General features: G+C 34.7%; 3 protein-coding genes across 5 annotated transcripts; 2 read left to right on the top strand and 1 right to left on the bottom strand.

Moving 5' to 3' along the window:
- Positions 1 to 2,071: 2,071 nt before the first annotated feature.
- Positions 2,072 to 4,279, top strand: LOC125203984 (polygalacturonase At1g48100). 3 transcript variants are annotated; one of them, XM_048102519.1, is made up of 7 exons: positions 2,072 to 2,352; positions 2,452 to 2,580; positions 2,660 to 2,821; positions 2,917 to 2,952; positions 3,032 to 3,239; positions 3,316 to 3,397; positions 3,680 to 4,279. In XM_048102519.1, exons 1-7 carry the CDS (start codon positions 2,104 to 2,106, stop codon positions 4,194 to 4,196), a joined length of 1,383 nt encoding a protein of 460 aa, XP_047958476.1. In that variant the 5' UTR covers positions 2,072 to 2,103; the 3' UTR covers positions 4,197 to 4,279. The 3 variants fall into 3 exon arrangements, with proteins under 3 accessions (XP_047958476.1, XP_047958477.1, XP_047958478.1); XM_048102520.1 differs by having other exon boundaries at positions 2,920 to 2,952; XM_048102521.1 differs by lacking the exon at positions 2,917 to 2,952.
- A 796-nt stretch (positions 4,280 to 5,075) lies between these two features.
- On the bottom strand, positions 5,076 to 8,106 carry LOC125203983 (high affinity nitrate transporter 2.5). Its single transcript, XM_048102518.1, has 3 exons — positions 7,286 to 8,106; positions 6,387 to 6,762; positions 5,076 to 5,574 (listed from the first exon to the last, which is right to left on the bottom strand). Exons 1-3 carry the CDS (start codon positions 8,043 to 8,045, stop codon positions 5,217 to 5,219), a joined length of 1,494 nt encoding a protein of 497 aa, XP_047958475.1. The 5' UTR covers positions 8,046 to 8,106; the 3' UTR covers positions 5,076 to 5,216.
- Positions 8,107 to 15,782: 7,676 nt separating this feature from the next.
- On the top strand, positions 15,783 to 19,321 carry LOC125203609. The gene is made up of 7 exons (XM_048101996.1): positions 15,783 to 16,336; positions 16,426 to 16,512; positions 16,602 to 16,826; positions 17,051 to 17,215; positions 17,423 to 17,476; positions 17,684 to 17,830; positions 18,722 to 19,321. The coding sequence occupies exons 1-7, from the start codon at positions 16,058 to 16,060 to the stop codon at positions 19,097 to 19,099; spliced, it is 1,335 nt and encodes a 444-aa protein (XP_047957953.1). The 5' UTR covers positions 15,783 to 16,057; the 3' UTR covers positions 19,100 to 19,321.
- The last annotated feature ends 4,726 nt before the right edge of the window (positions 19,322 to 24,047 follow it).

The following is a 24,047-nucleotide window of genomic DNA, read 5'->3' on the forward strand; positions in this document are numbered from 1 at the left end:
ATCAACGTCCCTTATGTTTTTTTAAAAAATACTCCCCCCGTCCATAAATAGAATTCCATTTTTTTGGTAATTACCATGGGTATCCACCGGCGGGCCCTGTGATTATTTCCTGCACTGATTTGTAGGCACCTCAATGGGTGGGACAACTGACCCAAGGATTTAAAGCTGCTCCATACTCAAAGAGAATTCCATTTTTTTTTATTTTGATTTGTTTGCGAATAGTATCCCTGATTCATTGCGAATAGTAGCCCTGATTCATTATTTCTATAAATGTTAAGAGACTCGCATTCTACTACTCGTTACACTCACAACTTATTTAAAATTACACTACTCCCCCCGTCCCTGAAATTTTGTCACAAATTTTCATTTCCACACATCCCACAAAATTTGTCACATTTCACTTTTTACCATTTTTGGTAGTAGATTTCACATTCCACTAACTTATTCCCACTCACATTTTATTATAAAACTAATACTTTAAAGTACGGCCCACACCGTACCAACTTTTTTCAACATACTTTCTATTATATTTTTTAAAACTCGTGCCCGGTCAAACTGCGATAAAATTTGGGATGAGAGAGAGTATATAACTAAGATTCATATTCCACAAACTTTCTTTTACCCATATTTTTCAATACAAAGTATTTTTAAAATTCAAAAAGAATTGAAAAGAAATGAGACTTTCTATTCGAGAAAGTAATTTAGATTTGATATTCAGCTAAAATAAATGAGCACAATAGTGAATAAAAAGCCCATTGGGCCTGAACTATCGGTTCTGCCGTCTCTGAATTTTTGTCTGCGTTTGGGCTTTAGGTGTAGCCGATATTGTTAGATTGGAGTATCCATGCAAATTCTAATGGACTACATTTCTTTTATCAATGAGATAGTGATCTTGCACTCTTTGATCTATGCCATCTTCGCAATATGTGAGGCTGTGATTCTGTCAACGATTTTGGGTGTTAAAATTAAAAATTGTTGGCTAAAAGTAAATAAAATTGCAGTAGGGTTACTAGGGTGTAATTGAGCTGACCTAGATAGTGCTAGAGTGTAATTGAGCTACGTATTAAATCAAACTCAAATTCAAACTCAAACTCGAATTTCAGATGGATTTTAGGTATTTTATGAATGGTTGGATTCCCAATAGCTTACCAACCGCCCAAATTTGGTCACTCAAGCCTATAGATAGATAAACATCCAAATACATCAGTAAAAGAGAGAGAAATTTTCAAAATGCTATAATGCGCTATATTAATAAAAAAACTCACTTTCTTTTTGCACTTTGTAACCCCACATGGGACTCACCATTTTGTGTGCCCCATTCACCCTCTCCCCACAAACTAAATAACCTGTCACAGCTTCTTCACCAATCATTCTAGTCAGTTTGTATTTTATGTTTTTATTTCATAGACCTACTTTTTGGCTAAATAAAGTAAACTTTACACACAAGAAACCATTTTGAGAGTGTGATGATAATTTTTGGGATGACAACCTTGTTTGGTGCAAGAGAGCTACAAAAACCTAGGACCACTTGAACTCACCTACTTCTATAATTATTCTAGTGATATTCTTATATGGGTACTGGATTCACTACAGGATAAGACACTTCTATTTGTTTGGTTATTTTTAGTTTGGTACAAACAACTGAAGTGCTTTGTCACACTATATTAAAGCATAAAAGAAAGTATATAGAATACATTGATAAGGAGGCTTCTGAGAAGTTAGTCTATTTGTCAATCAACTATTAGATGTTAAAATATGACTCACTACAATACAAAATATTCCCACAAAAAAATATGCAAGAAAAACTGAATCTTTGCATAGTGTGATGCATTGTAAACTTCCACTAACCAAAATAAAGGAAGACAAGAAACTAAACTTTACAACAAGATAATCTACAACTAATTGCCCAAATTACTAGTAATGTTTATATTATTTCACTATTACTACAAAACTTTTCAAAAGGGCAATCATGTAATTTCCTCCAATGCCCATGCCTGTTTCTGCACCATGCAACTATATAAACTGTCTTCGGTAACCACCTCAATTCCCCTGTTTCTAAACACTCAAAATTAGTTCATTGCAAGAAAAGGATCATCTTTAAAGATGAAGAGGGCCAAAGCCTCCTCTCTTCTACTCTTTCTTGTGCTGTGCCTTGTCATTCTAGCTGCATTTTCCACAATCGAGGCGCGAAAACACCATGGAAAGAAGATCAAAATGCATAAGAATAAAAGGAGCAGAAATGGAGATGCATCTCTTGCCCCTGCACCATCTCCATTGCCAAACTCCGGCCCTCCCGTGTTCAACATCTTGTCGTTCGGAGCTAGGGCTAATGGAGTCTCCGATGACTCAAAGGTACTGAAAAAAATTGCAAGGTTGCACAAAAAAATGCATGCATTTTCTTGAACCAACATACATTCTTTTTTCTTCTCATGTGTTGCCATGATCAATTAGGCACTTCTAAAAGCTTGGAAATCGGCCTGCAAAGTGACTGGAGGCATTGTTGAGATACCGGTGGGGCTCGAGTTTCTGATCAAGCCCCTCACTCTGCAAGGACCATGTAGGCCTAATCTTGTTTTGCAGGTAAAGTGTGGAATTTTTTTCATTTTCTTGGCTTAAAACTTTTTTACGTAACGATATATGGTTCCGGACTATTGCACAGATAGATGGGACTCTTTTGGCCCCTTCAAAAGTCTGGTCGTCGCCAAAATCCAGTTTATATCAATGGATGAATTTCAAATGGCTGCAGAATTTCACCATAAAAGGTGCAGGCACAGTTGATGGCCAAGGCTCAAACTGGTGGGCTTCTTCTCAGCCTAATCAAGTAATGCACCTTCCTTTTCTTTTTCTTTTTTATACTCCATATTTTTAGCCATGGAAAGAATTCTGAACTCTGATTCTTCTTTCCTTCCATCAAAGAAGAAAGCAAAGAGAATTTCAGACGTCAAACCAACTGTAAGAATTGATTGCATGTAAATACACAATCCATACACCATTTCTTTACATACATTGTTCTGTGTTGATTGAACAACAGGCTATGAGATTCTACAAAAGCTATGATATAAAAGTGAACGATATAAGTATCATAAACAGCCCCTTGTGCCACCTCAAATTCGATGACTCGAAGCGAGTGAAGGTGAAAAATGTGACAATCTCTGCACCTGAAAACAGCCCAAACACTGACGGAATCCATCTCCAAAACTCCCAAGATGTTGAAATCCTTCACTCTGATATTGGAACAGGTCTCTCTCCCCCTCTCTGTTCCCTTCTCTATCTCCTTAATTCTTGCTCTAATTCTTGGATTTTCTGTTGAAACAGGAGATGATTGTGTCTCAATACAAACAGGTTGCTCCAACATCCATGTCCATCACATCAATTGTGGCCCTGGCCATGGCATAAGGTAAATCTTAAATAACTTCTTTTAAAGCTGTAATAGTATGTACACCCTTTGTCCGCAAATTAGGACTCATTGTTGAGTTTCGGTCCCTTTTTATATACTTTATACTGCTAATAAATTGCGAATGAAATGAGTTAGTAGAATATATGACATATTTAAGTTTAAAAGTAACACTTGTAATAAATTAATGTATGATATATCTTTAATTATCAAAACAAGGCCCTATAATCAATTTTATTAGGATATTTTTTCTATTCTGATATTAACCATTCTACCACTATGCAGCATAGGAGGGCTAGGAAAGGACAAGCGCGTCGCGGCGTGCGTCTCCAACGTACTAGTGGAGAGCATCGCGATGCGCGGGACCCTCTACGGGGCGAGGATCAAGACGTGGCAGGGCGGGCAAGGGTCCGTCAAGAACGTGACATTCTCCGACATACAGGCCACAGACGTTAAGGTTCCGATCATGATCGATCAATACTACTGCGACAAAAACGTGTGCAAGAATCAAACAGGGGCCGTGTCGATCTCTGGGGTTCGATTCGATGGGATCAGGGGGACTTATGCGGCGCAGCCGATCCATCTGGCGTGCAGCAGCTCGGTGCCGTGCATAGACGTCGAGCTGGTGGGCGTGGAGCTCGAGCCGTCGGCGAGGTACGGCGGATTTCAGGCGGCGATGTGCTGGAATTCGTATGGGAAGACGTCGGGGCGGCTGGCTCCGGCGTGCATGGACGATTGTGTGAGGAGTGGGGGTGATGTTGTGAGGAGAATTTCTAGGTCTCGTGAGGCTAGGTGCTGGTAAGATTATGGTAGAATGTGTAAATAAGTTGAGTTGAGTTTATTATGTTTTCTTTGAGATAAATGAATGAATGTGTTGAAAAACTACTTAACTACCATTGACTTCAAATGAAAACTACTTAACTATCATTGAGGTTTAGAAGGATTCTCACACTTGGGGCATAAAAATATAAAATAAAAGTATGTACATTATTAAGAGGGGAAGAGAAGTGCAAGTCATGTGGTGGAGCTTCACTTTAGTGTTACAGTTTAGTAATGGTAGAGAAAGGTTGGTGGCACCGTCCAATTTCCCGTTTTTATGTGAATATTTTAACCACACGCCTACCAATTCATGTTTATGTTCATGTTCATGTTCATGTTCTGCAACAAAGCTAAAGGTTTATCTGCATCACTAATAGTACATCATTTCCTTGCTACAAAATTAAGTAGTACTACGAAAAAAACAAATACAATAAAATTTGATTATCCAGTTTGTCTCCATGAGACACTGCCACGCTAGGCTCTCTCAACTTGAAAACTTTAGATAAACATATTACACATAGAAATACTATGACTAGGAAGAGCTATATAAAACTCTAATAAGCAAAATCATTATCTAATTAGAATTCCTTCCAACTTATAATTCTATTCTGATCATAATTAATTTCTCAAATCCTATAAACTTTAATTCTAATCCACCGCACTATTTATTTATTATAATTGGATTAGGCCGTTTTCCTTAGGGATTAGACTAACCGGAGCGGAAAGTGCACAAGTGTGGGCTTTTATCCAGAGCCAAGCGCAAACAGTAGTAACAACCGGCCCTTTTGCTACAATCCAATAATGTATTGAATTATTCAATTCCATATACTATATGTTCTAATACAAAAACTGTGTCAGATGATTCAGTGGGCTAAAATTTGCGGATAATACCCTTATCGGAAATGCGTTTACAATTCAATTAGAATATGTATAAATTCATTAAAATATGGGACTCGTTAAGACCCTGATCCAAATACGAGGACCATGTAACAAATTCTATAATTCAAGCATATGTATTTGGAGATGGGTCGGATCCAATAATCCTGTGGCCTCTTTCACGTCGGCTGTTTTGAGAGAATTTGAGGCTGGCCTTGTGGAAGCCTTTGTCTTGCTCGGCGGCCGTCCACTCGGACACGTAGTAGTCCTCCTCGGTGGCGCCCTCGGAGGGAGGCCAGAGCATACCGCCCCATTGAGGGAAGTGAATCAACATTATCACAAGAGTGCAAGCTATGATCATCACACCCATTAGCGTTATCCCTGTTTCTGTGGTGTACCGAGATCCTCTAAAGAATATCACCTGTGTCAGGACCGCGCCCACGTTGCCGCCACCTCCGGTCATCCCGGAGATTATGCCCAGCGACCTAAGATCACAACATGTAGGAGTATATACTTATTTAGTAATTTGAATTACAAAAATATGGAGTAGTAGTTAAATATACTAATACTAGTAAAATTGAACAATCGTGTTATCCTTACACAATCACTAGATTGTCTATGTCTATATGATAAATTAACTAACTCCAATTAATCTTGCTTGGAAAAGTATCATGAATTTTATTTGCAGATTGGAAGAAAAGAAATAAGTAATGCATTTTGCTTATGTTTCAGTCTCCATCTTTAGAAATGACATCAAGACTCACGACAAAGTGGGCTCAACTTAGAAAAAAGAACACAGAAAGAGACAAAAAAGGGCGACAAGCTTGCGACTTCAATTTGTGTTTCACTACTTATTAGTATGAGAATAACATAAAAAGTCTAATTTACTTTTTTTGTAAAGATTTTAGCTTAAAAATTAAAAACTTAAATTAGATGTTAAAAGCAGTTACTCCCTCTGTCCGCGAATAAAAGTCCCGTTTTTCCATTTTAGTCCGTCCGCGAATAGGAATCCCGGTTCATAATTACCATAAATGGTAAAAATGCCTCACATTCCACTAACTCCTTCCACTTACATATCATTTAAAACTAATATATACAAGTGAGATCCCTATTCCACTAACTTTCTTCCACCCACTTTTCTTAACATTTCTTAATATCCGTGCCGGAAACAAATGTTCGCGGACGGAGGGAGTATATACTAATTGGATGGAACCAAACACGATAGTACTATTATAAAATCTATATATGTAAATGTAAATTATTTTTCAAAAACAAGGCGACATAAAAACATGGTTACCTTCTTGAGACGAACGGAACTACCCCAAAAGTCAAGCCACAGGCTGCTTGGACGAAGACGGAAAATACAAGCAACACCGCCACTGACCCCGCCAACGACCCCACCTTTCCCAACAACACGCACAATACCCCACCCACCGTCTGCACCACCCACAACGTCCACAGCCTTCCCCTCATCCCGAATCTCCTTGCCACAAAATCCGACAACATTCCCCCACCCGGCCGCGAGAAGAGGTTCGCCAGCCCAAAGCTAGCCGCAATTGTGCCAGCAGTGTGCAGGTTCACGTCGAATCTATCGTAGAAATACTGCGCTATGATGTTGTCGATCGTCAGCTCCACGCCAAAGCAATAGCCGTAGGTTAATGCTAGAATCCAACCTAAGAATGAAACGCAAGTTAGTTGAGAAGACGTTCACGCTTTAAACCCCCACCAAATAATTCTTTTGTAAATTTTCTTTCAAAAAATCATTCAATTATTGGGATATTTTTGTGAACTATTGTATTCCCTCCTTCAATTAATAGATGTCCCATATTTTACTAATTCAGATTTTGAGAAATTTTTTTATTTTACTAAAAAAAATAGTGATATGTGAGGTATATTTTTATACTCCATTAATATAATGTAAGTGGAGTAAGTTAGAAAATGTAAATTCACTTGACAAAAATAATAAAAATAAAATTAACATTTATTGGTCGACAAGAAAAAGAAATAAAAAACATTTGATAAAGTATAATTGTACTCACTATTAGTGAGATAGTATGAAAATTATCTATTTGAAATTCTTTTGTGTGTGTGCGCGTGTGTGTTTTACTGAGTGATTATGACTATGTAAATAAATGAGAACTTGTTATAAATCATATTTCGAGAAAAAGGAAAAAGAAAGAAATACAGAAATACAACCTCTATAATTGGTTAGAGCGCCGGAGAGAATTTTGTCAAAGCTGTCTTTATGTTTTTCGCCGGATTTCTGCAGCTGAGAGTAGTCGCCGTCGGGAAGGTCTTGCCCGAGGAAGAAAATCCCATAGGCAGAGACCATTTGGAGAAGGCCGGGGATGAAGAATGCGACGCGCCACGCCGTGAATTTTCCGGCGCCGGCGAGGACGATGAGGTCGAAAACGAGAGGCATGATAAGCTGGGTGGCACCGCCGCCGAGGTTGCCCCAGCCGCCGGCGACGCCGTTGGCGGTGCCGACGACGTTGGGGGAGAAGAGGGAGCTCATCCAGAACTGCGTGGAGACGAAGGTGGCGAGGGAGAAGCCGGTGAGGAAGCGGAGGGCGAGGAAGGAGGCCGGGGAGGCGGCGAGGGAGGTGCAGAAGACGGCCGGCGCGGTGGCGAGGACGAGGGCGGCGGAGGCGAGGCGGGGCCCGAAGAGGTCGCAGCACGTGCCCATCGCGAGGCGGGCGAAGACGGCGCCGGAGACGGCGGCGATGCCGGCGTTGCCGATGTCGGTGGCGGTGAGGTCGAGGTCGTCGCGGATCACGGGGAGGAGGGGCGGCGCCGCGAAGGTGGAGACGAAGCAGGTGAAGAAGGAGAGCCACGAGAGGTGGAAGGCGCGCATGTGAGGCGGCGCGGCGGAGAAGAGGCGGAACTCGGTGGCCTTGTGTTCGGAATCTACGGGGAGGGGGAATCTTTTCGGATACTCTTCCACGGGAATCTCCATTATTAAATTCTTATGTGGAGTAATGTTTTACTCCTATTATCTCTACTAAATCGTTTTTATATTATTAGCACACTTTTCAGGAAAATTGATATCTTAGTTTGGCCTTATATCGAATAGTCATATGGAATCCTAAATTATTAGAATTTCTTAAATGTTTTTGACTAACTACAGTAATGGCTAAATATAAAAATATGAAAATAAATTTTGGTATAAATTTTTCGGTATGAAAGTTGAGTGCAAAGATATACTGGTATTTTTCAGAGCTGTGCTGAGAATTTGTGAAGAATGAAAATATTTTGAACTTTAGTGTCATTAAATCTATACGTGTATTTATTGTTATTTATTTAAAAGAATAGTCATAATTTTATATAAATATTTGGCATATGAAAGATAGGTTGTATGAACAAAGAGTTAGATTTGAAAGTTGAAAATACGGAGTGCATTTTCGAACCTAACATTAATCATGGATCTAAGAAATACGAAGGGCGGAAGGGGTTTTAAAATTCGATGAACATATCAGCGATTATATGACAGAATTCTGCGCATGAGATTGAATGGAGATAATTTAATTAAGTGGTGGCGAAGTTCAATTTCCGCGCAGTGACAAATTCATTTAGTATGATTTGTCTTCACCATTGACTTTGGAATCTAGGACATTATACAAGGAATCCACGTGATTCGTGCATTTATTGACTACTCATATTTAATAACTTTGAATATTCTTCCACATATCTAATGACGTTTGAGCCCTCACTCACTTTTCTCTACTTGATATTTTAGCATATAGGAATATACCTATAGCACCACTGTATAAGTGGTACTATTTTCACTTTTCAGTCTAAATAGAGCATCTATTGCGGTCGCTTGAGCCGACTGACGCCGTCCATGCCAGCGGCATGGCGAGCGCTGTCGGCCGCTGCACGCTGTCTGTCCGTACCGACGGCAGAGCGGTGCTCTTAAATAACAACAGGCTTATGTGGTGACACGCGATTGACCAACGACATAGCCGTTGGCAATTTCTTTCTTTTTTAAAAAAAAAAAAATTTGAAATTAATTAAACAAGTTATTTTTAATTTCACGGGGGTATTTGTTAGCCTTTAATTATGTAAATTTTAATTTCTAAGATTTTAATTATGTAATTTTTAATTTTTAGGATTTTAATTATGTATTTTAACTTTTTACGATTTTAATTATGTAATTTTTATTTTTTAGGATTTAATTATGTAATTTTATATTTTAATGTATTTTTATATTGTAGAAATGTTTTTAGTAATTGAAGTATTTAAATTGAATAATAGAATGATGGGACCCTTGAGCTTGTCCTTGCGGAAGAGTATGGATGTGGGCGTTGTGCTCTTGCCTAAGAACAGACAATAAAAGTGAGTCTGGACCCATCTCCGTGCTCTTAAATAAGAGTACGGATGGGGATGCTCTGAGAGATCGAGTGAATTTTGTAACTGGTCTCGACATGGTATTCGCATGCTATCCGAAAAAAAAAATACCCATGAACTTAGAATATAATGAATGGTCCAAATCATTTAACGATATTTTAGACCCTGCACAAACTATTGGGCCAAATCAACATGGGCTTAAAATAAGATAATGAGTTGCGTAATTTAATTTTATTGTTTATGGCTGGACTGCAATAGTGAAAATTGGACTAATTATTAGCAAGACCTAAACATTTAGAATCATAATTTTAAAAGGCAAATAAAACACAGTACTGTGTGAATTAAGAGTCGGTTTATGGATCATTCAACTTATCCCTATCTGTACAAGCGAATTTTCCTCATATTGAAACATGTCAAAAAATTTGATAGGATAACCACAAACATTTGCTAAAAAATAGATAAATCACTCACCCTTAAAAAACCAAGTTCAAAAACTAAGCTAGTTGTCTTCCTTTTTCTCAAAGTGAAGTACTCCTCATTTAACACAAAATCCCTAGAGATACTTACTAGAGAGAAGACCTAAACAACCCATATATACTTACTTATATTATTCCCATAATAAAATATAAAATAAAGTTTTATTTTAACTAATAAAATGACACCAAGAAAACTGGCGTGCTACAATAAAATCCTGATCGCAGCCGCGGCTCTCCTCCTCGTCCTCGGCTCCCAAGCCGAGGCTCGCAAATTCGTGGGCGTGAACCCGTTCTGCCGGACCGCGAGCTACCGGCGCGTGTGCACGCAGATGGTGAGCGGCGCGGCCAACCAGCGCGACGCGTCGGTCAACGCCATCAAAGACACGATCGCGCTGGCGGATAAGCTGAAGGCGATGGTGGCGACGGTCGAGCCGGCTATGGCGCATTTGGCGCCGGTGAGCCGCGACTCGATCATGAAGGTCTGCGTCAGCAACTTCGACAACATCGTGGACAACCTCGGCGTGGGCCTCCGCGCGGTCGAGGAGGGAGACGTCAGCACGGCCACGTCATACCTCAGCGCGGCCACGGCGAGTGACTGCGTCGATGCGATGCTCGAGTTCGGGATCGGAGCCGACTTCCCGCTCAGCAAGTACTCGGCCCATTTGACTCAGCGTGTTGATAATTGCTTGGCTGTTATATTGCAGGAATAATGTATTCATTTGACCGTAACATCATTAATAAATAAAACTTTATTATTTCTTAATTTTGTTGTTTTTTAAGCTTTTTAATTAAGGGAAAATCATTGCGACAGAAAGAGTACATCCCGGCGAGAATAGGCTAAGTTCGATTTTATTGAACTTCAAATTAATCTTTTAAGTATCTAAGTGATGGGCCTTGGATATCAAAATCTATGGTAGATCGATGTTATAAGCTGAATCTCCAAAATCCAACAGAGCATCAGCAGCGGTGCATTTTTTTTTTCTCGTCCGTCCGTCCGTTCCAGCGGCAAGGACGAGCTCGTCCGCCGCTGGGAGTTGTCCGTCCGTGCCAGCGTCACGACGCTGCTCTTAGCTAAGAGCACGTCCTTGCCGCTGAGCACCATTACGTGGCAGCTATGCCGTTGGCAAATTAGATTTTTTTAATTTTTTTTAAAAAAATCAAAATTTATTTAAGAAAATGTTTTTAAATAAAAAAAAATATTTTCCCACTTCTTAAAAAATTATATCCGTTTTCTACCCACGTTTAATTTATTTTTCAATTTTTTTCCCCCAAAATTCACATTTCCATCTATAAATACCTCCACTTCAACAAAAAAAAAAAATCACATTCTCATCTATTCTATCATCTACATTTTCTCATCTTTTTTCTCATATTCTCACATCTAAATTCCCACCACACTACACAATGTCCGGCTCCGAAAAGATAATATCAGTTGCAAAATGAAATGAATAATTTGTAATTTAATAGGAATTAAGAATTATAATTAGGTATAATTAATTACCATTAGTAATTTAATATAGTCAAATTGCAATCACCGTCTATTTTTTGACGATTATGTTAAGTGAGGACCGATTCGGGTCCAAGTTTATTTGTGAAAGACCAAATAATCAAAATGATAATGTTAAAGACCAAATTGATAAAACGACCATATGTTAGGGACATTTGACCTTTACTCTAAAAAAAATACTACTCTACTTACTAAAATAATATAATTTGTCGGCGTTTATCAGTTACACCACTTTCCGCATTCTTTTACAGCCCAAGCTTAAAAGCCTAAAAGTCAAATAATGAGAGTTATTTCCGAAAATTAATGCGCACTTAACATAAACATATTTTTGTTAGTGGTATAAACCTCTAACAAGTCCATGGAAAAATTACAAGATCTACCGACCAAATCTACTGAGTTATGAATGCCATGTTAATGCTTAGTTTTCGATTTTGACTTTAATGTTCCTATTATGATAATAAAATATATTTGCTTTACAAACACATGATCACAAAAAAAATGGTTAAAATTTTAAAATACCGAATTTATCGTACCATTTTTTAAAATACCTGAGTATCAAATTTTTGGTTGTGCTATTCTGTACGGCATGATACTTTATGTTAACAATACTGAAGTTCATATGCTGCGGTATAATGCGATATAATAAAATTTCGATAAATATCCAAAAGAGGCTATTTTTGCAATTAAATTTGTACTTGTTCTAGTTGTACGTAGATTGTGCATATGATGTATGCATATCCAACACTCTACTCATCATTTATGTATTTAAGAAGCTACAAATTTCTCAAAGTTAACAAACTGTATATATATACGTGCACGACAATTTCATATGCAAGGACGTTTCTTTTCTTTTGGGAACATTATATAGCATGATCATTTTAAGTTTTGTGTGTTTTCACATTTGATGTAGCTACTATGCAACTTGGCATGAGAAACAACATCATCTTGAACATCATCATGATGCAATACACACACATTCACACACACACATATGTATATATAATATGTATAGATATGGCCCAGAAATGCATGATGATGAATGGCCACATGATGCCACCAGCCAGAGGAATATAGGGAGGCAACATTCTTATTTCTCTCATTCCAATTCATACACCCGTCTTCAATCATGATTTAGGAAAATCTCCACTTTTTTGACTGGTGGGGTGGGGGAGAAGGTTTACTATATGCTCTTTTCTTATCTTTGAATATATTTCATCAATAGCAATATCCCCTTTTAGGCTAAGAAATGCTGACTTTGCAGTTTAGACATAATGATGGCTTAACATTTCTCTTTAAGGGGTCTAAACCCCATTAATTCATGCCATTTTTTCATCTTAAAGATTGCCTTTCTTTTGCTAATCCAATTTAATATACTACACCTTATAACAATGGAAGAGGATAATGACCAAACAAATCTTAATGGAGTATACTATTCCATGACTTTTATTTTGGGAGAAAGATGAATAAAGAAGCCACATCTATTTCCTAGCTAGGTTTCCACATCAATTAATACCACACATAATTATAGATGGAATTTGTACCTTATATAGTTAGCTTGAAGTTCTCCATTGATGGTGGAAAACCTTTGTGCATCTTCTTCATTTCAATTCTTCTATTGTGATCACAAATAATTATATTCTCATTTTGTGGTTAGGAAATAAGTCACCACTTGGTTAACACCGTTAGGTTTGACGTTAGCATGACTTATTTTTCTTTTAACGTTTTTTTTCGGTAAATAAAATTTATTAAAACAACCATGCAAGTGATGCAACCCAAAAACAAGCTACAATAAAGACCACCAAAAAAAAGAGAAAAAATGAACAATAAAATTACAAGAGCTCTAAGACAAATGGATTTTTCTAATTGATTTTCAAAGCTGCGGAACATACCAAAATAGAATATTTGAAGCTTTAAATTTTTTTTATGAATCGCATATTCTGTTACTTGTAAAAGAATGAAATTCCCTTGCTACAAGAATGAAATTCCCTAATCCTTCTTTATCTCAATCGTTTTTCGCATTATTCATAATTGCTAAATTTAATGAACAAAATCACTAAAATGTCTTATTAGAGGTTTCAAAAAGCGCATAATCTCTTTTGAAAAAACAAATATTGGTATGCTATTTCGCCGAAATATGTAGTACTAGTAGAGAAAATAAGAAATGAGAATTTTCTTGCAAAGATAGCAAAACATATGCACACGCATGCTATGATTGGGCTTGTTGGAAGAGGTACTTTTCAAGTGTATTTAATATAATTAAAATTATAATATGGTCTCAATAATTCTAAACTGGCCCTTTTCATTTCAAAATATATTCATATGTTGTCCCCTCTCTATAAAGCAACTTATGCCTTTTGCAGCCTTCTAATCAAGCGAATTTCGTCTTCGTAGATTATGTTTTTAATAATTGTACTAGTATCTTATTTCCGAGTCAGTTAAGATTGTATTAGGTAATTTTTAAATTTATTTCCTTTAATTATTACGTGAATCAGGGAATCTACTTTTAAAATCATTCTTTTTAAAAAAAAATTGACTAGTATTTTTTTTATCTTAATAAATATCCGTTTAAATCCTAATTAATAACTATGAATTTTTTTTTTCAAAAATATTACTATGATTCAACAATAATATCAATTAATGTCACGAACTATCAGAAAAATAATAAAAATGTCAGAGAGGGTAAAAATAACTTTGTTTGCCAAGAGAGTACCTAGGTTGTTTTAGTGGTCTTATGCTTGATTAATTATTGCATTAAAAATAAAAATAGATTAGCTAGTATGACATCAATCTTCTATAAAATTACTATAAGTCTATTTTAAATGGAAATAACAATTATTAATAAAAGTAATATTCTTTTGTATGTACCCGAAAGAATAGATTAAAGAGAAACGTAGATGATCATGCAAAATCAAATTAATTTAAAGACAAGAAAAGAAAGATGATTAATTCGATTGGACAAAATGTTTAGTAGCCCAAAATAATGAGAAACCCAAAATATGCGCGTGCATATTATTGCTTGAATGGCTACGCAGTTGCAAATAACCAGGCGCGCGTGCCATTTTCCACTTCCTTATAAAGAAAAATTAAAGTTAATTACAATCTCCAGTTTTTTCACCGAAAAAGGACATGCTTTAAACCATATGTACTGTACTAAATTTATTTCACATTTTTATTACTTATCATAAATTTGTTCAAAAAAAGTAGAAAAAAAATTAAATCCGAGGACTAAATATGATGATGCTCAAAATATGTGCTCATAAATATTCTGTGGATCGGTTATCGTAAAATTAAACCTATGCGAGGAAGTAAAACATAAATCTACAAGACTTTGAGTGGTCTAATGAAACTCCAAGTCTATAACTCTAAAAAGAAGTAATTGATGATCACTTTAAAAAGCTTGTTTTTTTAAGAAAGGTGAAAAACAACATCTTAAACATCCGTAGATTTGATTTCATAATCTTTGACCCAACATGAACTCAAGGTCAGGTCGGCAACATGATTTGAAAAGGCTAAATTTTGCATTTTTTGTGTCATCTTTTTTAGGACTCTTTTTATGCAAAAAAAAGGAGAAAAAGGATAGGTCAAAGCTGGTTTGATCTGCTAGAATTAAAACATTTGGTGAATTTCGTAGGTCTACATTTGTTTAAAATAATCATTATGTGTGAAGACAAATTCTAAAGATTTTTGCATGTTGATTTCAAAATGCATGAAGGTTTTTTTTTTTTCTAGTGAACTTTATTAACTTATGGTGATCAAAATTCAAATATTATGACAGAAATAGTACTAGAGAAAAAGGTGATTTTGGAGTGTAGGGAAATTGGGTGGGGAAATAATTATATTAGGGTCAGCACTCAGCTCAGCTGGCATAATTCATAAAGGAACATTTAGAGATGTGAGAAAGAAACACCCAAAGCAAGGTATCTAAAACCAAGTAAGGAATAAACACAAAATCCCTAATGGTAAGCAAACATGCTGCAAAAACTTGTAAAGTAATTTAAAATTCATCAACAGTTTAACTTCTGAACACAATTATTTCTTCTGCCAAACTATTACACAAAACCAAAATTTATTTAAAATACACATATTTCCTCTACATATATATTAAAGAATAGCACAAATGATTGGTCATTATAGTATATGCACATTTATATTTAAACAAGATAATTTCTTATGGAAAAGCTAATTTTCAGTCATTGTATAGGAGACTGGAAACATAATCCTCTAGGCCAATCCCACACCCCACCCCACTTCTTCAATTCTTATTCTTGCAATAAAATAATTATTGCATGTCTTGGCCTCAACAGGCTATTAATATAACTCACCCCACATGGGCAAATTTCTAAATAATCAGAATTCCTATGTTATCATTTCTTTTATTTCAAACTTCTCTTTCTCTTTCACCTCATGCCTAGAAGTTGTGCATTTGTCAGAATATAAAAGCATAACCACATCTAGCAAAAACTATCAAATGCCCAAATCACTCTCAACCTTTTCCTCCCAAGTTTCCAATCTTGGGAAATGGTGAGATAGTGAGCATCTATCTGTTTTGCTTTGCTTTGCTTTCCCCTACAGTTGCTGCAGGTACAGTTCTTTGCATGAATTTAGGAATTTCCAAATTCTGAGAAGGGTTAGTTTTAGATGACAGAAGCAGACAAAAACCAATGTAGACAGAGACAAAGAGTTGTGTTAGAAGAAGAATCAAATCCCTCAAAAATGGCTTCTTGTTCCAACTGCTGCCCCAAGATTTCCCCAATCATTCATATTTTTGTTTTCTTCCTCTTTTTTATTGCACAATCACAATCACAGAGTTTCAATGCTACAAATCAGAATCTGAGGCCTCAGAATTTGTCCAAGAAGCTCAAATACATCTCAGACTATCTCATGAAAATCAACAAACCTGCTGTCAAAACAATCAAGGCAATTCTTCCCCTCTTCTTCTTGTCTAAAAAAGTTCCAATTTTATCCCATTATTGCTGTCTGATTAATTTTTTCTTTGCTTTTTACAGAGTCCAGATGGTGATATCTTCGATTGTGTATTGACTCATCAACAGCCTGCTTTTGATCATCCTTTACTCCAAGGCCAAATGCCCATGGTAATGTATCTATGCACTCATTCTAGAGAGAGTTGTGTAGAAGTCATGATAATAAACATCTCTCCATGCATGAATTTTTGAATTTTCAGGATCCACCAGAGAGGCCAAAGGGGCTTCGAACAACAACAACAACATCAGACACGTTTTCTGAAAATTTCCAAACTTGGACACTGTCTGATGAATCTTGCCCCGAAAATACAATTCCAATCAGACGAACAACCGAGCAAGATCTCCTAAGAGCAAGCTCCATTCGAAGATTTGGCCGCAAGATTCGAAGGCCTATTAGAAGAGATTCCTCCAGCAATGGCCATGAGGTTAGTTAATCAATCCCTTAAGAACCCTCTTCCCAATTTTCAAGAATTCAACCAATATTGGTTAAAGATTCAATTTTTATAACTTGGTTGGTTATTCATATTTTGTAAAAATCCCTCAAAAACCCTCTTCTTAATTTTCAACAATTCAACCAATATCCGTCAAAGATTCAATTTTGATAACTTGGTTATTCATAATTTTTAAAAATATTAAATATTTTTTTCAGCATGCTGTGGGCTATGTGAGTGGTGATCAATATTATGGTGCAAAAGCAAGCATAAATGTGTGGGCTCCGCGAGTTGCGAATAAGTATGAATTCAGCCTTTCTCAAATGTGGGTTATTGGAGGCTCCTTTGGAGATGACCTCAACACAATCGAGGCCGGTTGGCAGGTATTAAAACCCGTGTCATTCTCAAATTCTCTATTTTTATAAGATGAAGAAAGTATATAAGGAGATGTGACATAAAAGTTGAAAATATTGTGACATCAGTTTTAAGATAGGATCTGAGACTTAGTTTTTTTTTTTTTTTTAAGCTCATTAAAGCTGCAATTACACCTTCAACTGCTTCCTAATTCAATTAATTTTGTCACCAAACAGGTTAGTCCAGAGATCTATGGGGACAATTATCCTAGGTTCTTCACCTACTGGACTGTAAGTAATTAATTTGATGTTTTTTATTTTCAATTTTTACTACTACATATTGTCTGCTATAATCACTAGATAATTATTTATTGCCTAGTCTGTGATGTCCCTACTTTAATCATGACTCCAACAAGTTACGCTTAGAAAAAGTGATTGCGGGACTTAATCAATTTTAATTAATTGATTACTAATTTGAATTAATTAATATTTTCGCAGAGTGATGCCTATCAAGCAACTGGGTGTTATAATTTGCTGTGCTCAGGCTTTGTTCAAACAAATAATAGAATAGCTATTGGCGCAGCAATTTCTCCTACGTCGTCGTATAATGGAGGCCAATTTGACATTAGCTTGCTAATTTGGAAGGTATGTTTTTATGCTGTTATTTTTATATATAACTTTTCGATTTTACTTGATTTTAAAAAAGAAGCTTTTCTTGTAGTACCTCAATTGTGCTTTAATTTATTCATATATATATTCGATTCCAATTGTCCAACGGCAATCCAACTTTTGGGGTCGAATCTAATCCGCAGAACACATAATTCTATTTCTAGAATATAAAAATTCCTAATAACTTTCAAAATAATATAAAGAAGATTACAATAGGTAGGGTTGGATTTTATCTTTTGGGATAGTTTAATTTAATTTAATTGGTATTCTCTTTTTGGGGGTTTGGGATTTGGTGGGTGGGAAAAGTGAGCTAGATTGGAGCTAAATATTCATCATGCATGTAACCCATCGTGCTAACATAAGCATGTTGTTAGATATACACTATAGTAATAATGCATTCGCCATTGAAAGACTCAACGGACATAATTATTTTGCTTCGTTTCCTTTAATGTTTGCTTTCTAAGATTCTCCCCACTCTTCCTTTCAAAGCAAAGGTTTTTGACCCTTCCACTTTATCATCTTAATAATTATTCAAAATATTTCCCTTCTGTGATTTTCTAACATACTAGTAGTTCACTTCCCACTTTCTTAATTTACTTTTCTAAAAATACTTACTATATATTAAAATAACTTTATTAAATATTTGTGCAGAGAATAAGTATAGCAATAAATATGAGTAAAATAGAACATTTGTAGTATGTAAATTACATTTTCCAAAAACATTATTAAATGTATTTTTCTTAAAATGTGTGAAAATGAAACCATACTAAATTGGTGGGACGGATAAAATATACTCCTCCACTATACTAAGAATTTAGTATATTGTGAATAAATCATACTAATATTTTTTGGTGTATTGCTTTATAGGATCCGAAGCATGGAAATTGGTGGCTAGAGTTCGGAAACGGGGTTCTAGTCGGGTACTGGCCGACCTTTCTATTTACACATCTTCGCGATCGTGCAAATATGGTACAATTTGGGGGCGAAATTGTAAATAGCAGAAGTTCGGGGTCACACACATCGACTCAGATGGGGAGTGGGCATTTTGCACGAGAAGGGTTCGGAAAAGCGTCTTATTTCAGAAACCTACAAGTGGTAGATTGGGATAACAGCTTAATCCCTTTATCCAATTTGAGAGTTTTGGCCGATCATTCAAATTGTTACGATATAAGAGGTGGAATTAATAGAGTTTGGGGTAATTACTTCTATTATGGAGGACCGGGGAGAAATTCAAGGTGTTCTTGAAAATATATTCTACTGAGGTTTTCTTTTTCTTTTTTTGTTTGTGTTGTTTCTTTTTCCCCCTCTTTTTTGGGTGATTTTAGGTCGATTTCTTGTCGAGGGATTGAGTTATTCTTGTAACTTTTCCATGGATCTAATTAAAATGATCCATCTATTTATACTAGTTTTAGGGTCAATGTAAATTGTGGTGAATGAAATAGCAAAAGATAGTACTATGTTCTTTGATATTTTGTGTTTTAAGTATTTTATGTGTGTACATAATTGTTGACGCTGAAGGTACTAGAAAAGAAGAATAAATAATTTTTTTTCTTTATCATGTGTAACTTTAAATTATGATCCACAGTCCTATAAATAGTTCATTAAAACATGCATTCTCAGCTCAATTGGTGGTGAGTCCAATAAAAAAAATCATGTGATCATATTGGCCAATCTTTCTCATTGACTAAGTGTTGAAAGAGTACAAATATATATGACAATTTGTCTGAACCATAAAATTTTTACTACTGTTGAAGACGGAGGAGGAAGTACTCCATTAATTAACAAAAACAAAGAAGAAAATAGTTCGTACTTTTTAGGGACAGAGGAGGAAGTAATACATTAATTAACAAAAACAATATTTTTTTAATAAAAGTTGGATTTGCATAATAATTTGATAATTCAACTATTCTTCAATCGGTGTCACTAATGTGAATGATTTTATAATAAAAGCGCCTGCAGTTAGGGATGTATTATTAAATATATCAGTCAAAACATAAATTCTTCTCCATTTCCTTTTCCGTAATGTGAAATCAGAGAAAATACAAATACTGCAAACATTTGAATAATTTGATGCATGCATTAGAAGGCAGGGGTCCATCTATAATGAATTGGGCCATAAAATTGGTAAAGACTATTATTGCAAAGGAACACTTATGTTATGGTTGAACATCAATAATATTTCAATCCATCTGCATATATTTAATGAGATTTGAGTTGCGCCTCAAACTCGACTAGAAAGTCATAGAATATGAATATTTGAACTTAATTGTACTTTTTATACAATTGTATACATTTTAGGTTTTAATTTCAACTTTTTACGAACAATGAGGGAGTTATGAACTTCACCTACATCTGACTTGTGCTTTCACAATTTGATGTATTTTTTGTAATTTGGAATTGCTATTTTCATTAAAATATTTAATGTATGCTGGTAACTGTCTTCCTCTTCCTTCTTAATTGAATCCACCCACCTTCTCTGTCAAGTGTCAACACATAATATTCCACTCCACTGCACCTTAAATTGCATCTCTCAAATATATACGTGTAATTTATTATATTGAATTTTATTGTTATACTATATTAATCTGTATCAATTTGCATTTCAAATCCTGCCCAATCGGTGAAGTCGATTTTTTGAATCTGCACTTATTGCTGACAATACGACTAATTTTAGGAAAAAAATGGACCCTAAAATGGATATCCTTAAAAATATATTTTCCTTTTTTTCATTTTAATATTCCAACATTATTATTTTTTATTTCGTTAGAATACAGGTGATATCTGGTTTGCGTATTATGTTGTCCAATACAAATTGGTTCTAATTTTTCTTACAAAAAATGGATTATAATATAATAATGTATTGTTTATAGTGGACCTAGTGATGGTATGTATCATCGGTTATAATTGTTGATGCCCCATGACATTACATATCATCATGCCCATGAATCTTTACATACATTCTCTTAAAATAATCTCATATCACAATCTCCCATTCATTTGAAGTTGAACACATATTTGATATAGATTTGTGACAGGGACAATGCATTCCTTCAGTATCATACATGTTCATGTGGTTATGCTTTTAGCATTGACATTTCCCAAATTATTTATAATATCTTGAGTTAAAAATTTTAAATTCTCCTTGAAATTGCAGCCTCTAGAGAATTTGTTTTAAATTTACGGTATTAAAAAATCATTTTTCCACATCAAGTCATGTCAAATTCATGAAAACTGAGCTTTCAGGGAAATGCATATATATTATCTTTAAAATCGATGTAAAAATTTATTGTATGTGATGAAAATGTTACTCGACAAAATAGGTAAGGTCAAGAAATATAATCTTGATTATTTAAATTTTCATACGAAAAAGTAAATATTCTTTCTTCTTCATTTGGAATGGGCTATGGCTCTCAACAAAAGAAATAACTCTTGTAGTGTTAATAGTTAGGCTGGGCTCATAATTAAATAATACCTCAAAAATATGTTGTAAAAAGTGGCCCATATGAATGATACGGATTACGGAGTATTGTTTTACCTAGCTTAACTTCTTACCTTCCGCTTACTTAAATCAGCCTAAATATTTATTTGACTACCGTTTCTATAAGTAATTTATTAATATAGGGTCCAACTAAAATACTATCATTATCTTAGTGAATATTGAATAATAACTACCTAGTATGAATGGCCGAATTTAGAGAATGAACTATCAAGATAAAAACATACGAATGTCAACTTTTTTTATAAAACGAGTGAACTACTGGTACCTGGTACCTGATCTTTCACTTTCACACGTAAATGATAAATGATCTTTATTTTATATCGTTTTTGGTATCTATAAATCACATTTTTGTACCTAATGCAATTTTCATCCTAAAATACCCTCTAAACAAATACATTTTCCCATTTATATCATAGAGGATATTTTGGGCATTCATAAAATTAGTACCAAAAGTGATATTATAATATCTTCTTTCATTTCTCCTTACTCTTTATTCTATAATTATTAATCAATATTAATATTATTATTTTGATGTTATTTAAATTAATAATTAATTTATCTTTTAATATCATTCTAATATATTTAATTATAATTATAGTTATAATATTTAATTATAATAATAATAATAATAATAATAATATATAACACTAAAAACTGATAGTAATTAATAAGTAATTATAGTATAATTACATAAGTTATGAATCATATAATATTAAGTAGTAGTAGTAATAATAATAATAATAATAATAATAATAATAATAATAATAATAATAATAATAATAATAATAATAATAATAATAATAATAATAAAAATACTATTATTATTATTATTTTATATTAAATTAGTAACTAATTAATATAGCCTTTTATAAAAATTTAACATTGTGAATTGTATTCATAATGATAACAATTCACAATGATATAAGTGAGTTGAATATTTTTTTGTTAGATGTTTCAACCCTAAAATGAGTATAAAATAATTTAATAAAAAAATATTCAATTGATTTATTTATTTTAAATAATTAATTTAATCAAGCATTTTGTTATTGATTTATATCATGAATGCAATTAGATGTAAGTGTAAAATACTAAAAAGAAAGAAGAAAAAGAAGAGAAAAGAAAAAAAAAGAAGGAAGACGAAACCTAAACTAAGGAGAAAAAAAAAAGAAGAAAGGAAGATAAAATACATAAAAATAAGAAGAAAATGAAGAAAAAAGAAAGAAGAAGAAACTAAAGAGGAAAAAAAATATGATAAGAAAGGAAGAAAAAATAATCACATGTTTGGTACTATTTAATTGAAATTTCCAAAAATATCCCCCATAACAAAAAATTCACAGGTTTGATACCTAGGGTTATTTTTGTCAAGGGGTATCAAAAACGATATAAAATAAAAAGATCATGTACCATTTATGTGCAAAAGTGAAAGATCAGGTATCATTTATATAGTTCACTCTTATAAAAATACCAAGTGAGCCTAAAACATATGAATATCAACTCGTTTCATGAAAATACCAATTAAGGTTAAATGAGACATTGTGTTGACATCAGATTTGGAAATCAAATGGTCAAAAAATGATACACCCTTTGTCCCTTAAAATCATGCACTTTCCATTTTAGATAATTTTTCTCTCTCTTTTTAGGTGAGATTTATTCTTTATTAACATTTTAAATCACCGTTTCTTTCTAAAAATATTATTATTATAAAAAAATAGGGACTGTCGGTGTTTATATATGAAAAGGAGTAAAAGTCAAATTGGTCCTAAACATATAGTCATAATACGAATTTGGTCCAAAATATTCACTTTTTGAAAATTAGGTCCAGAACATTTGAATTCGTTATCGAAGTGGTCCTTTTCGGTAAAAAACTAACTGTCAACGCCTAATTACCGATTTTTTATCTTAATTAATATACTAATGCATAATTAATTAAATAAAATTAAATATAAAATTAATAAAATGCTAAGGAATTCCAAAATCGACCACAAACATCTCTACACGTAAGACATCACCGCAACGAAAATTTAAAGGGGAGAGAGATTGAATTGTTCAGCAGCGGCGGACAGTTAAGGTTCCAAAAGTTGATTAGAGAAAGATATGAATTTGAGTAAGATTGATTAAGAAGGAGGGAGAGAAGGGAGGGCATTGATGGTTGAGCTGGGAGACGGAGAGAGGATGACAATGGGTTGGACCGAGGCAAGAGCAGCGGCGATGAGGTCATGGAGCAACAATAATGCTCGACTGACAACGAGCAGGCAGAGGCGACAGAAGCGAAACTATCTTCAGGCAACAGCGACCGCGTCGGCAGAGATAACAACGCCGGACCACCGAGAAAGAAAATTGAGAGAGAGATGAGGAAGACTGAAAGGAATGGGGGTTGGTGGCGACAACAATGGTGGGCGGCGACGGTTTTGATCTCGGACAGCAGCAATGCAGAGAAACACACGATGATGACGACTTGTGGAGGAGCGAGCAGAGAGAGAAAGACGCGACGACGTTGAGCGCCAGAGAGAAGAAGAGAGAGATTCCGATTTAGGAAGCACGAAGGAGAGATGGAAGAGAAGGAAGAAGATGGAGAAATAGTTGATTTTGGAATTTCTTAGCATTTTATTAATTTTATATTTAATTTTGTTTAATTAATTATGCATTAGTATATTAATTAAGATAAAAAATCAGTAATTAGGCGTTGGCAGTTAG

Source organism: Salvia hispanica, chromosome 2 (genome assembly GCF_023119035.1).
Source record: "Salvia hispanica cultivar TCC Black 2014 chromosome 2, UniMelb_Shisp_WGS_1.0, whole genome shotgun sequence".
NCBI classification, from domain to species: Eukaryota; Viridiplantae; Streptophyta; class Magnoliopsida; order Lamiales; family Lamiaceae; genus Salvia; species Salvia hispanica.